Source organism: Ixodes scapularis, unplaced genomic scaffold (genome assembly GCF_016920785.2).
Source record: "Ixodes scapularis isolate PalLabHiFi unplaced genomic scaffold, ASM1692078v2 PGA_scaffold5__190_contigs__length_132052651, whole genome shotgun sequence".
Lineage (NCBI taxonomy): Eukaryota > Metazoa > Arthropoda > Arachnida > Ixodida > Ixodidae > Ixodes > Ixodes scapularis.
Window position 1 is genome coordinate 33,977,660 of NW_024609880.1, and position 12,790 is coordinate 33,990,449.

Genomic DNA, 12,790 nt, shown 5'->3' on the forward strand with positions numbered 1-12,790 from the left:
TTTACACACGCACCAAATTACAGCCGCCATTGCTGACCTTCTCTTGTCTTACCGAGATGCCGAGCAACTGAAACGGTAGTTGACGATCCTCTACAAAGGCCGATTCTTTAGAAAAGGACACAGTAACACTTAAAATGGCAATAACCTGGCCTGCTATGGTAATCATGAAGTGAAGTAAACGGAATAAGATGAAACAAAAACTGAAGGTCAGTTATGGCGGCGTCCATGTACAGCTGCTGTAAAGCGTCTATATGGGCGGTTTGTTCTGAGAATGAATGCGTAAAGCGCGGGGCACCCTGCTTATACTTCATACAAACGACAGTCTGCAAACAGGTTCGAACGCGGGTCACCGCGAGATCCGTGCTTAAAATGTCGCATGGCAATGAGTTCGAGGAGAAAGCTTGGCACGCGGCATTCGAACCACGGATCTTGCGGTGACTCGTGTTTGCAGACTGTCTTTTGTAGGATGGTAAGAGCAGTATGGGGGGGGGGGGGGGGGGGTACTACGGCTCAATGGAAATCAAAATCTATCTGCGCACTATCTACTAGAAATGATCGCTTGTAACGTAAAAATTATTTCGAGGCAACGGAAAGTGAGTGATGGTTATAAGAACGACAAAATATACGCGTGTTCCAGACACTAGGGCTACTCAATTAATAATGGCGGCGGTGGGATCTCCCGCCTGAGCAGTCGCAAGCCGTTCCAACGCACTTGATAATGGCTACAGGGGTAGTGCAATGATTTTAGTGTTAAAAGAGTTTGGAGTTTGCATCTTTTATATTGTGTATTAGCCACAAGCGGCAAAAACGCGCTATGTTGCACCAAATCGCTGCTATTCTGTGCCGCGTAATCGCTAAAGAAACGAAAAACGATTTATGGGCCGATCCGCAGCCGCGTGTGGCGGTTACGGGAACTACGGTGAAACGCCTTCTGGGGGACACGCGGATGTCAACATAACCTGTTTCCCTCCGCCGCATACTCGCCGTCAGCCGTGTGGCGAACCGTCTTTCGTGTCGATCGGTCGCCGCGACATTCGGGGATGCTAATCCTTGCAAATTTGAATATCATGGAGGAAGCGGCTGGGGGATCTGAAGAGAGACCTCAACTGGAAACCAGGTGGTTCTCCAGCGTGCGTCACTCGAAAGAAGACGTGAAAATTGTGAAACACTTTAACCTTCAATTTTGTTTTTTTAATAAGTACTGGCGTCTGCAGGAAAACACGCTTTTATTTGCTTCGTTCCAAAGGTGGCACTGAATAATTCCCGCAGTTAATTGTCCCCAAAAATCGTTGCACCGTCTTTTTTAGGCTCTCTGACGTCAGGCATCTGCGGTGGCGCTGCTGTCGGCACTGCGCTTGCGCAGTTGCCTTGCCGCACGCGAATCTGGTTTCTGCGCACGTGCGCTACTCACGCCCGGTGTGGGCAAACGCCGGCTTGTTTGTAAATAGTGCCTCGGTGTATAGTATACCTTTACTGCCCGATGAAAGCGTTTGAAAATATCATGAGCCATTCCACTCGGTGAAGGTGGATGACCAGGCGAAACTGTTTAGCACACGACACAGACGTGACACAGAACTTTGAACAGAGGTACGAACACATTATCTGTCTTGATCGGTGGGTCATTATTTGTTTTGATAGGTGGATCATTTGGTCGTAATGGTGGTGACGATGGCCTTGTGGTCGCTACGGTACACACTGATCGGCTCGGGTACATCCTTGGACGCGTTCTCAGCCAGAGTCAAATCTATGCACGACCGGTGGTGAGTGGTGGGGATTGCGCAATTTGTGTGGCACACGTAACCAAAGCACTCCGACACTAATTGCGTAAACCAGTTCTTGTCCGACCTCGAGATGGGAATGTTGAAATCGTCAACGATGATTTCAGCATCCTCCCCATTACGGCGAGAGAAGTGGAATTGGGAATGAAGAACGGCAACTTGTCTGTCTGGTTCTTTACATACATTCGCATGGACGACTATCGCCACCCCAAGGAGACCGAGGAAACTAGAAACGCCCGGCGGGACCTCCATCCGGCGGAAAATAGACACTCGCGACGGGACCGCCACCTAGGAAGAGCGAAAGGAAAGGAAACTAGACGACGACAAAGAGAGGGCGGTGCGGGTGTAGACATGGCCGACGCGGGTCGCACAGCGACAAATCTTGAGAAACCTTTAATATCTACCTGACAGTCTACTGATCTTGAAAATGGTGCCTAATGATAACTAATCTACTGAAAATGCATATCCAAGTCTTAAGACGTATAAGCGTTTGCATTGAATGAAGGGATTTTGCATCAAATTCGGGACCTGAATTTTTGTTGACGCACACGAAAAAATCCACAGTAGCCTAGCCATTAACGGCTTCGCTGTAAAATAGCATCAGGCGTGCACCTGCTGCCTCTTCCGCCTTCGTTGTCCGAAACGCAGCGGGGCGCTGGGAGACCGACTGCCGGCGCGGCGTGCCCCTTCGTCAGCGTTAACGTTGCTGACGCCGTGATTGCTGCTCGGCCCTTCCGAACGGCGGCGTCCGGCCGCTTACGGGCCGGGCGTCTCTGGGCGCGCATTAATTGCTGCTCATGATTGGGGCCGGCATTACCGACTGCCGTTCCCCGCCCGCCCGCGCCGCAATTAAAGCGCGCCCGAGGCGCTTAAAACGAGAACAAGAAAAATGTAATCCCTGCCTCGGAGCGCACCTAATTCCAGCGGCGGAAGTGACTGCGAGACCGCCGTCCGACCGTGCGCGCAGTGGGCCTCTTGTCCGTCGTAGATAGAAGCCACGTTTTTGGTTTATTTTATTTCATCTTATTCTTTTTCCGAGGGAACGCCGTTATGTCAGGCGACGGAGACCGTTAGCACGTCCCACGTCGAGGTCGTAAGGTGTGATCCAGGCCCATTCGATCGGTAGGAACTCATTTTGGGCGCCTCACGGCCTCTGGTTCGTGAAGCACGCTCACGTTCTGGGGTATTTTTTGGGTCTCTGGGACGACCGCCTTGCGCCGTCGGAGGTTCGCGGTTATTCGGGAAGTTTTGTGAACGGTGGGTCCTGTCTTGTGTATGGGAAAGGTGGAAGAGGGGGGAGGGGGGGGAGAGAGGGTGCGGGCAATTCGGAGAATGACATAATGAAAGCGCGTTGCGACAGTTTCGGGTTCGTGCACCGTGCACAGGTAACCTGAACGGGAAAGGAGAGGATGCATTCGTGTAAAGCCGGGACGTCAATGTCTGCTCTGGAGTTTTTGTTCTCATGCGAGCTACGCCGGGAGTTGTTCTCGCCGGTCGATGACTGGAGCTTCGTGTCGGCTCCTAGGTCAGAAGTAACTCCTGTCCTCGCTTTTCTTGCCTTGGCTCGTGCTCCGCTCATAAGCAAACGTCCTGAGTTTCCCAAGCAAGGATCGTTCAGCAGCAGTCCCGCTTTTATGCATGTTTCTTATTGTTTCTTAACTTACATTGTCTATATTTTGAGCTACGTACTTCGCAACATTTTCCAAGCTTTTTGAGCCCGATCAGACAATCTGGTTTGACGCAACGAACTTGCTTTTTTTTTTTTATTTCAACTCGTGCCTGATTGCCAGACAATCATTCGCAAGGGCGATATCATGACCTAATCAATATATAGTTCTTCCCGCACTAGAGTCGGTGCTCCTTCCCGTCGGTAGTCTGCCGGACACGCAACAAACTCGGTCCTCCCAATGGGAGCGTGGACGACCTTTAACACTGCACGTTCATTTCTCTCAGCGAGATACTGCCGACCTCGAATATGAGGCTGTCCGTGCCCGCCTTGCGGCCTTTCTGTCGGAGTCGTGGACGTCGCGTGGCCTCGCGAGGAGAAGGGCCTCCCACACGCCGCTCAGGAATTCCAGCAGATGCGAAAGCAATAAAGGGGGAACCGGGAAAGAGCCCCAGTTCCCCAACTTTAAGGAGGACTCCCGCATTCCCCACTCTGGGGCTGCTGACGCAGCGCGGGCCCGCTCAGACGTCATTACCAACTCACTTTGGGAGGCGGCACTTGAGCTTTTGATGACGTATGCGGGGCACAAAAGCGTCCCCCTCCCCCATCTCGAGTGCATTTCTTGCCAAGATTAGTGCTCTCCACCCGGCCTGAGCCACGCAATCGAGGGCATTGCCGTTTACTGGCACATGCGTCATTCGCGTGCCTTGGTTGCGGGCCTGCGAAGTTTCGTTCTTTTTATTTTTCTCATTTTTTTTTAACGAAGTTCCACTTCAGCCTTAGAAGAATGGGCGTCCTGATTTCAACAATGTGAACAAGTTCGCGCAATTTTTCTTTTGTTTTGTTTTTGTTATTGTGTGACTGTACATTCCAGGCGGAGGTGATTAGTTCTTGATATACATCCTCGTAATCACCTCGAGAACTGTGTTAAAAAAGAAAAAGAAGAAAAAGTTCGACTCCTTGCAAAGCATTACTAATCTTTCCTTGTATGTAGTGAATTAAGATGTTGCATTTAAGATTACTTAGTATATATTGTCTTACCAAAACGTGCACGTTTCAAACGCCAAAAAGCATCGTTTTTTCTTTGCCCGATAACCGAGCCTTGTCATAACTACCGTCCGCCGCGTGCAAACTTCGAGCGAATCTTACTTTTTCCCTGCATGTCACTGCGAGTATAATATACGTAAACCCTAGATCTTAAGAATTTCGCCCCTTCTCCTTTTGGTTTTGTCACTTTACTTTTTGTCACTTTTCTGTTCCGTCGCTTCTCTTTCTATTACGGTCCACTCAAACACTTGATTTTACATGCATAACTAAACCGGAGACACCGGATTTAGGTTTAGGTATGTCTGCAATTCACCAGCCTGCCTGTACTTTTACTCTTCTCTCTTTTACACCCATAGTCGCTGACGGCTTAAAAGGGTGTTGTACTCCGGCGATTTTGTTTTAGCTACCCCAACTAAGTATATAATTTCGGAACCACCGGTATTTACCCTTTCCTGCATGCTATTTAGTATCTCGAACATCAGAATAGTTAATAAGAAATAGGCAAGGGAAAACGATGCACAAACCTCCATTCAAACATACCCGCGCTTTTCAGTGCCGTGGTATCGGGGGAAGGCACGCTTTGCACGTTGAGCAGACAGACTAAAAACGGACCGTGCCGAGCATTCGTTTCGTACTGTTGCGCGGGTGCTCGAGCGAGCTTCTAAAGCGTTCGTTTCGAGCCACTTGTAATCACTTGGAAACGAAGTCTAGTTGTCCAATGAGTGAACCTCTGCCTTCTCAGCTGACATCACTTTTTTTAATGCGGAAGCCTTAACTGGGGGTCCCATGGAACGAAACCGGCGTTTTCTGTAACCGTCTGTTGCACAAAAAAGACACCTAAATTTTTATTCCCCATAAAACAGAAAGAAATAGCACAGCAACGCAGATGCCTCGTCGAGGGAGCCCACGGGTGCGCTCAAGGTCAAAGCGGACGCGCTACAGAAATAAAACACAAAGAAAAGCACAGCAACGCGATGCTTCGTCACGAAAGCCGTCGTAAAGCCGGCAGGGTTCGCCCCGCCTGCGCAGTGTGGAAACGTGGTGTCACCGCCAGAGCGCCGTCTGCGAAAGGAAGACGTGGGGCGCTGCTTGTAGGAATGCACTGCGTGTAGGAATGCTTTCGCATTCCTACACGTAAGCAGTCTTTAGTGTCTGCCGAATTCTTCATTTTTGCCTGTAGAGACGTTCACTTTGAAAAAAAAAACACGTTGAGGACCAACATTGTAGTAACTTCGCAAAAAAAAAAAAAAACATTTTGGCCTAATATTTTAGGGTACTATTGCAGCGATGTTTCTGTTTCAGCGATGTTTAGCGATTTTTCAGCCAAAATCTGGGACTACGAACAAGACTCCGGAGTACCCTTTAAAAAGGCAGGGCGCGTTGGCGAGTTCGGTGTATCTCATTATCACTCCTCAGCCAATCAGACTGCGGTATCGGCCTACAAGAACGCCCAAGAACCAATCACGAAGAACAAGGTGTGTGAACACAATTAGCGCACCTTGCGTTTCTTCAGCTGTCAGTGACTACAGTTTGTGACGACAAAACTTCATATTTAAAAAAAAAAAGAATGCTGTTGTGTGCGGCATAATTTCTGCCTTCCTTAAAAGAATGACATCGATACACCGAGAGAAGAAGAAAAAAAAAAATACCGAGAAAGCCACGAAGCTTAGCACGCCTCTCTACCTACTCTGGCCTTTATCATCATCGAGGGGCACGCGGTACGTTCTCTGTGCATCCTGACGTGTCGTTTCTGCGCCCCGCTCCCGAGCCGCACTCTAAGAAATACCTGCGCGTCTACTTACCTGCAAACCACTCAAAGTGCCAGTCATTACGATCTAGGAAATCAGCTCAGTGAGTGATGAGGCGGAGCATCCGTTTGAACCTAAAAATGAAGTCTGCGCTGTGGCAGTGACGCAATATAAAAGCATTAGGCTTGCATTGCGTAGTTCCACAGCAAACGTTCAGCGATACATAATTTATTTTTGCGGTAACAAAGAAAACAAATATCGGGGGGGGGGGGGGAGGGGGAGGGGGAGGGAGGGAGGGAGGGAGGGAGGGAGGGAGGGAGGGAGGGAGGGAGATGCGCTATACGCCACAGCTTTTTTTCTGCTTCCACTATACCTATATGGCAAATAAAGCTATTATTATTATTATTATTATTATTATTATTATTAGTGTTAGATGCATTTCGATCATACACTACTATGCTCAGGTGTCCTCGCCTTTCGACTCAGGATGCTAAATGTATCGAGGCGCAATATAGACCTTTCCAGCGGCAGTCTCGAACGAGGCGAGCGGGCAAAAAATGCAGAGTCACTGAGCTGTGGACGCACGCACAGCGTCCGATATACCGCACAGCAGATCAACAACGCATGCTTAGAAGGCGTTTCACAGCCCAGCAGACAAAGATGGCAGCGCGCAGGAGGTGATTTCTGCAAAGGTCTATAGTGGGATAAGATAAATCATGCTTGAGTGGTTGCTCTCGGGGTGACGCTGGCCATCAAAGGGATAAATTCGGTGTACCCATGGGCGCCGAGATGTCTTAAAAGTGATAGCATTTCCAGGGTCACCTAAACGTGACATAGTGTGCGTCCCTCGGTTGCGGCACCATGGCTACGTTTAGCGGGAAAACCTGAATTGGTGCATAACATACACCAATTCGACGGAGGAACAGTTGGCACAGAAACTGCCACGCGCCGAGGCAGACGCAGATCGGGGAGTTCGACGGACGTCCCAAGATGCGTAAAACAATCTCGTACGAAATCGCATTAAGCCACAGTCCCACTCGACATACATCGTGCAAAAGACTCGGTGTTCGTTGGAGACACGATGATGAGATTATCCGCGTGAAACGCATCACGCATCTTCCAGGCATGTTTGCCTCACGCGTATACGTATGCGTGTGTTTCGATATTGTGTGGAGGCAGCTTTTTGCATCACTAATGTGACGGGATCGTCCTAAGACGAAGAAATTTTCCTTAGGCTGTGTCGGCAGACTCTCTTTTGTATGATGCATTAGCACTGTCTTGCTCTGCGAGTCTTCTGCGATAGCGCATGCGCAGTTCGGACCGGAGGGCGCACCGTACCGTATTGGACGTGCAAAAACGGTTCCCTGAAGCTCTCTTATGTTGCCAAGAAGATACGATATGTGGCCGCTAAAGGCATAGGCCTACGTCAGAGACCGTGTGATCATCGTCATTTAGACTTCCTTTATGAACATGCCCTGCCCTGAGATAAAGCTCTTCCAGGGTGGATACGCCGAACGCTATCTTACGGCGGGCACGCTTTCCGATGGGGAACGCCTACGCGACAAATATGACTGACTTGTTTTTTGGGCGCATCGTGTGTGTGATGAATAATTGTTCCACATCAGTCGCAGTAATGTCCTTATTTTACGGCCATTAAGAAACTGCGTTTTTTATCTGATCGATAAGGGGCATTGTTTTAATTTAACTGAATGGGATCGGTTGGGTACGCAACCGATCCCATTCAGTTGGGTACTGCGCGTAAAATAGGCCGATACCACTATTTGTCATAAGCGGGCGCTTATCGACTATTTTGTACCTGCCCTTCTTCTTCCTTTCGTTTTTCACCTGACATGCTAGTTATTGCGTAAAATGTCGGAGTCGGTATGGCCCTTTGGTATACTAGATCCATCCGCTGAGCAGAGGCGGGCTTCAGCGGTCGTATGTAATGCCGCAGTCTGATATCGCAGCAGCTAAATCGACTCCACGTTCGGAGCTTGAGGATGATGTCTCGGTCGGTCGGCAACTGTCAGGGGACGTCGATTGATGACCCTTCAAATAAATGGATGAGGCGATGACAACGCGGTGCAAGTCGGTCGCCTTCTTTTGTGTCTAGATAAAGGAATGCGAGGGGTTAGCACAACAGAAAGGGCTAATGAAGACCAATGGCCGACTCTAATCCGTCTCCCGCGGCCGGGAGACGAAGCAAGCCGGTTGGCGGCGATGACAATGGATCGCCATTACGGTTGGATGGTCGGGCGGGTTGAAAGACGCAGTGGACGCTTGGCGGACATCTGGGTCTTCTCACGAACCGGTTAACGGCGCGCGCCGGGAGCGAGGATGATCAGACCATCATTTGCCCCGACTGAGCCAATGACTCGTTTACCTCCGTCTTTTATATATTTTGTTTTTAATTTTTATCTCCGGATGTGCGGCTCAGTGATTCTTTGCTACGCTAGTTCTTGTGCAGTGTGCGGATCTATTCGACCTTTTTTTTGTTTGGCAACAAACGCAGTGTGCCGGTTTCGTATATTTCCGAAATGTTTGCACATTATTCGTTTATCATAAGTGAATTAAGTCTGAGAGTGCTATAAGAGGCCATTTCCATAAGATAGCGGGTATATTTAATTTCACAAATGATTGGAAACCCGCCGTCTAGTTCAGAACCGGAAGTGGTTTGGGGGCTATCTGCACGCTGGCGGCACCGCATTTGAGCTCGCTCGAGAAAGAGCGAATGCGGTTTTTCCAACTTTACACTGAATTGCGATGTTCGAAAGTATTGTATACATTTTTGTTTTCATTTTTCAACACAGTATGCCGGGCTGTGCTAATTGAACTAGTGCAATGATGGCTTATATGTGTATCCGACCTTTCAGTGTATCGCCGGTATTCTTGGCTGATTCTTTCTCTCTTTTTTTTTTTTTTTCTCGCAGACGTGAGGCCGCAATGCCTTACTGGCCTCAGGAGTCGGCGCTGTGGCTGCCGTTGCTGCTGGTCTGGTGCATGGTGTGGGGCTTCCAAGGCGCCCTGGCCATCTGCCCCGTGCGCTGTGTCTGCGACGATGAGAACCTTCGCGTCGTGTGCGACGCGGCCTACCTGGAGGTTGTTCCCATAACGCTCAACCCAAACCTACGCGAGCTGACCCTGAGCAACAACCACATCAGGAGTGCCATGTCCTCGTTCGGTGTGTACGGCAACCTTCGCTATCTGGACGTTTCTCACAACCAGCTCGTGTCTCTCGAAAAGGGAATCTTCCACGCTCAGAAGCACCTCAACGTGCTGCTGCTTCACCGCAACATGGTGGACCAGCTGGACAATGGCACTTTTGTCGGTCTCGATGAGCTGCATACGCTACTGCTCAGCGAGAACTTCATCGACGACCTGCCCTCCGGTATGTTTGCCCCGCTTCGCAAGCTCGAGAAGCTGGACCTCTCACAGAACCGCCTGGTGAGGCTGGCGGATAGCGCCTTCGTGGGACTTACCAACCTTAAGACTCTGGTGCTGAGGGACAACAAGTTTGTGACCATACCGAGTCAAGCCCTGGTCCCACTCTCGAAGCTGCTGAGCCTTGACCTGGGCCTCAACATGTTCTCCAACATTCCGGAAGAGGCGTTCGCCATGCTGCGTCAACTGGAAGAGCTTTCACTGGACGGCTGCGGCGTGAAGACCGTTCAGGCCGGTGCCTTCAAACAGCTGTCTGGGCTGCGCAAGCTCAAGCTCCACGACAACGAGCTCGAAGAGGTACCCACCGGAACATTCCAGCACATTCGGCGCCTCGAAGAACTCCAGCTGGGCCAAAACAAGTTCCCAAGTCTGCGACCGCAGGCATTCGAGTACCTCAAGCTGCTTCGTGCCGTGGACGTCAGCGGATCGCCTTCGCTGCGCCTCGTAGCTAGAGGTGCTTTCGCCGAAAACGCGGACCTGGAAACGGTCGTGTTGACGCACAACGTGAACCTGAACCGCATCGAGCCGGGCGCTTTCGACGGCCTTGCCAGGCTGAGGCGCGTCAGCCTCCGGGGCAACGCCTTCGGGTCCTTCGACGCGTCCTTACTCGACTGGGACGAACTCCAGGAGATGGACCTGCGGGACAACCCCCTGGTGTGCAACTGCAGCGCCCTGTGGCTGTGGCAGTTATGCGCGTCCCGCAACGCCACCAGCGCTCCGCTGACGGCCGACACGTGGCAGATTCGCTGCGGCGGCGGTCCGTCGGCGCTCAAGGACAAGCTGGTGCGCGACTTGAGCGAGGGGGACTTGGGCTGCTACGACGCGGACGTCCGCAGGCACATCATCATCGGCGTGGTGGCGGCCGGGGCCGTCTCCTTCGCCCTCATCGTGCTGCTGGGGTTCCGCTTCCGCGAACGAGTGGCGGGCCTGCTGAAGAGTAAGTGGGGCAGCGGCGCCAAGGAGCCCCAGTACCACAAGACGAGCGGCGACGAGGACGCCACCATCTGCCAGGCGGCCACGTCGCCCATCAAGATGATTCCAGTGACGGAACTGTGATAGCAGCGGCACACCGCCGTCGGACCTGTAGAGTTCCAATCGCGGCTTTGTAATATTCCCACTTTGTACATACGCACACGCGCGGACCTTTGAGGCGTCCTCTTGAGGCAGGCGGCGAGTCCTCAAGTTCCCTTCAAGAGGCATTTTTTTCTGTGTTCCCCCGAGAAAAGCGCTAGTCGAGCACACGGCACGGCGAGCGGCGGTTTCCCGTTGCGCTTCGTCGTCGTCCGCAACGGTTCCCCTCGGCAGGTCCCCGGCGAGCGCAGTTTGCGAAATGAGACGGCGCGGTTTTCTTAAGACGCTCAGTAATTCGAGTGTTGCATTAGCGAGTGTGCCCTTAATTTATTCCACATGTTCGAGTCAGCGGAGCTTTGTTGCTCAACGATCCTGGGCATTCCCCACCTTCTTTCTAACTGTCTTCTCGGTTTTCTTGTTTTTGTTTAAGTTGACGTTTTTCGCTTTTTTTAGCCTATGACTGTGTTAGTTCGTTTTTAGTTATCTCTCTTTTTATACTCGCCGAAAAGTTGGGGCGACAAGTACAGTAATGTGTCTACTTTTTTTTTATGGAATAAAATAAAGTAGAATGGAACGCGGCAGATTTTAATTTTGAGTAACAAGTAGGCTGCTCATGGCTGCTATTTTTATTTCTTTTTCACTTTCTCTTTTTTATTTTTAGATGGCCGAACTTGAGTGCAAAATGAGGTAGCTCGGTGATTGCCCCTTTTCTACCCATAAAGCTTTAGACTTTCACGAGAAAAGAATACCGCCACCGTACTGGGCTCTCATCTGTCTTTGTTCTATACCGTGGTGTCACTTTAATTTTTTTTTGTGCACTTCCATCGTACAAATGTCCACAGGAGGGATCGTTGCCAAAATTTAGCACTTCGGAAGAAACCGCTTGCCAACCTTGTACGAAACTTGCAAAAAGAACCTAGCAAGAACATTCCTTGACATGTTTTTACCCTGTGTGTACTTGTCGTCTTTTTTGTTTTTCTTTTTCGTAAATGTTGGTTTTATTTTAAATGCGCTTTCTTTGTAAGGCAGCTACTATTTCTTTCGCGTTTTTTTTTTTCCTCAAAGGAACTTTAGAGTCTATTGTTAATAAAGTACGCGAGTGTGAACTTTAGTTTGCGAGAACAAAACTCTCCCAACGAGTGTACTTTTTGTTGTTTCTTTTTCTTCGGAACGATATGCAATGAATAAATTTTTGAACGAAAATACTCGTTTGGAATTCTTCGCGTCTCCTGCGATCCTCTATGTTTAAAGACCAGGTTCTTCTTTTTTTCGTCTAATTCTGTTTGTGTCTATCGGCTCCTAATTTCTGTTTAAGTAATGTCGGTTTAATTGTCAATAATGTTTACCTTCGTTCTTTTTTATGCGTGCTTAGCATTTAAAACTGGGGCATTTTGAAGTATTTGGCTTCAAGTGGCATCTGGACCAAGTGTGAAGCCGTTTTGCCGCTAAACGTTGAGACCGACGTACAGTATAGCGTGCAAACGTGTTCGCCATCATCGCGTAATTCACTCCGCAAGTCAGGGTGGTCGTTAACATGACCGGCAGCGCCATCAGCTCCGCTTCATGAACGCCAGATCGTCAATTCATTTTTGTAATATTTAAAACAGCTGTACACGTAATTCATAACTGGTGACACTCAGTCGTCGAAAGCGGCAAAAATAAGTAGCCGACCTCTGCTACGTAAGCTCGTTTTAAAAATCCCTACTCGATTAGCATATTTCTTATTACTTATATCAAAGGTAGCCAATATGGGAGGTGATTTTTTTTTTTCTTTTTCTAAGAATGAAATTTGGGCTAGCACACGCAGATGCATGATGGGAAACCACTCTGTTGATAGCTTTTTCCCATCTATTCAACGAATTCAAAAGTCACATTACGGCACTTTGTAAGTTCGAGAAGTCGTAAACGCGTTCAACGAAGTGTCCTCACAACACGTGACCATCTGAGCCCCTCCTGGACATTTGGCTCATGTTCATGAGGAAACTAAGTACTTAATATCGTCCACGTAACTCATTACCAAATATCGTTCAAGCGTCTCA

At 49.6% G+C, this 12,790-nt stretch overlaps 1 protein-coding gene across 1 annotated transcript in view; it reads left to right on the forward strand.

Annotated features, from left to right (window-relative positions):
- Window positions 1-11,954, forward strand: part of LOC8037764 (leucine-rich repeat-containing protein 4B) — a 305,952-nt gene extending 293,998 nt beyond the window's left edge. The window contains exon 4 of the mRNA XM_042294355.1: window positions 9,170-11,954. Coding sequence (XP_042150289.1) covers window positions 9,183-10,736 — 1,554 coding nt within the window. The 5' untranslated portion in view covers window positions 9,170-9,182 and the 3' untranslated portion in view covers window positions 10,737-11,954. The remainder of the gene's footprint in view (window positions 1-9,169) is intronic.
- Window positions 11,955-12,790: the final 836 nt, after the last annotated feature.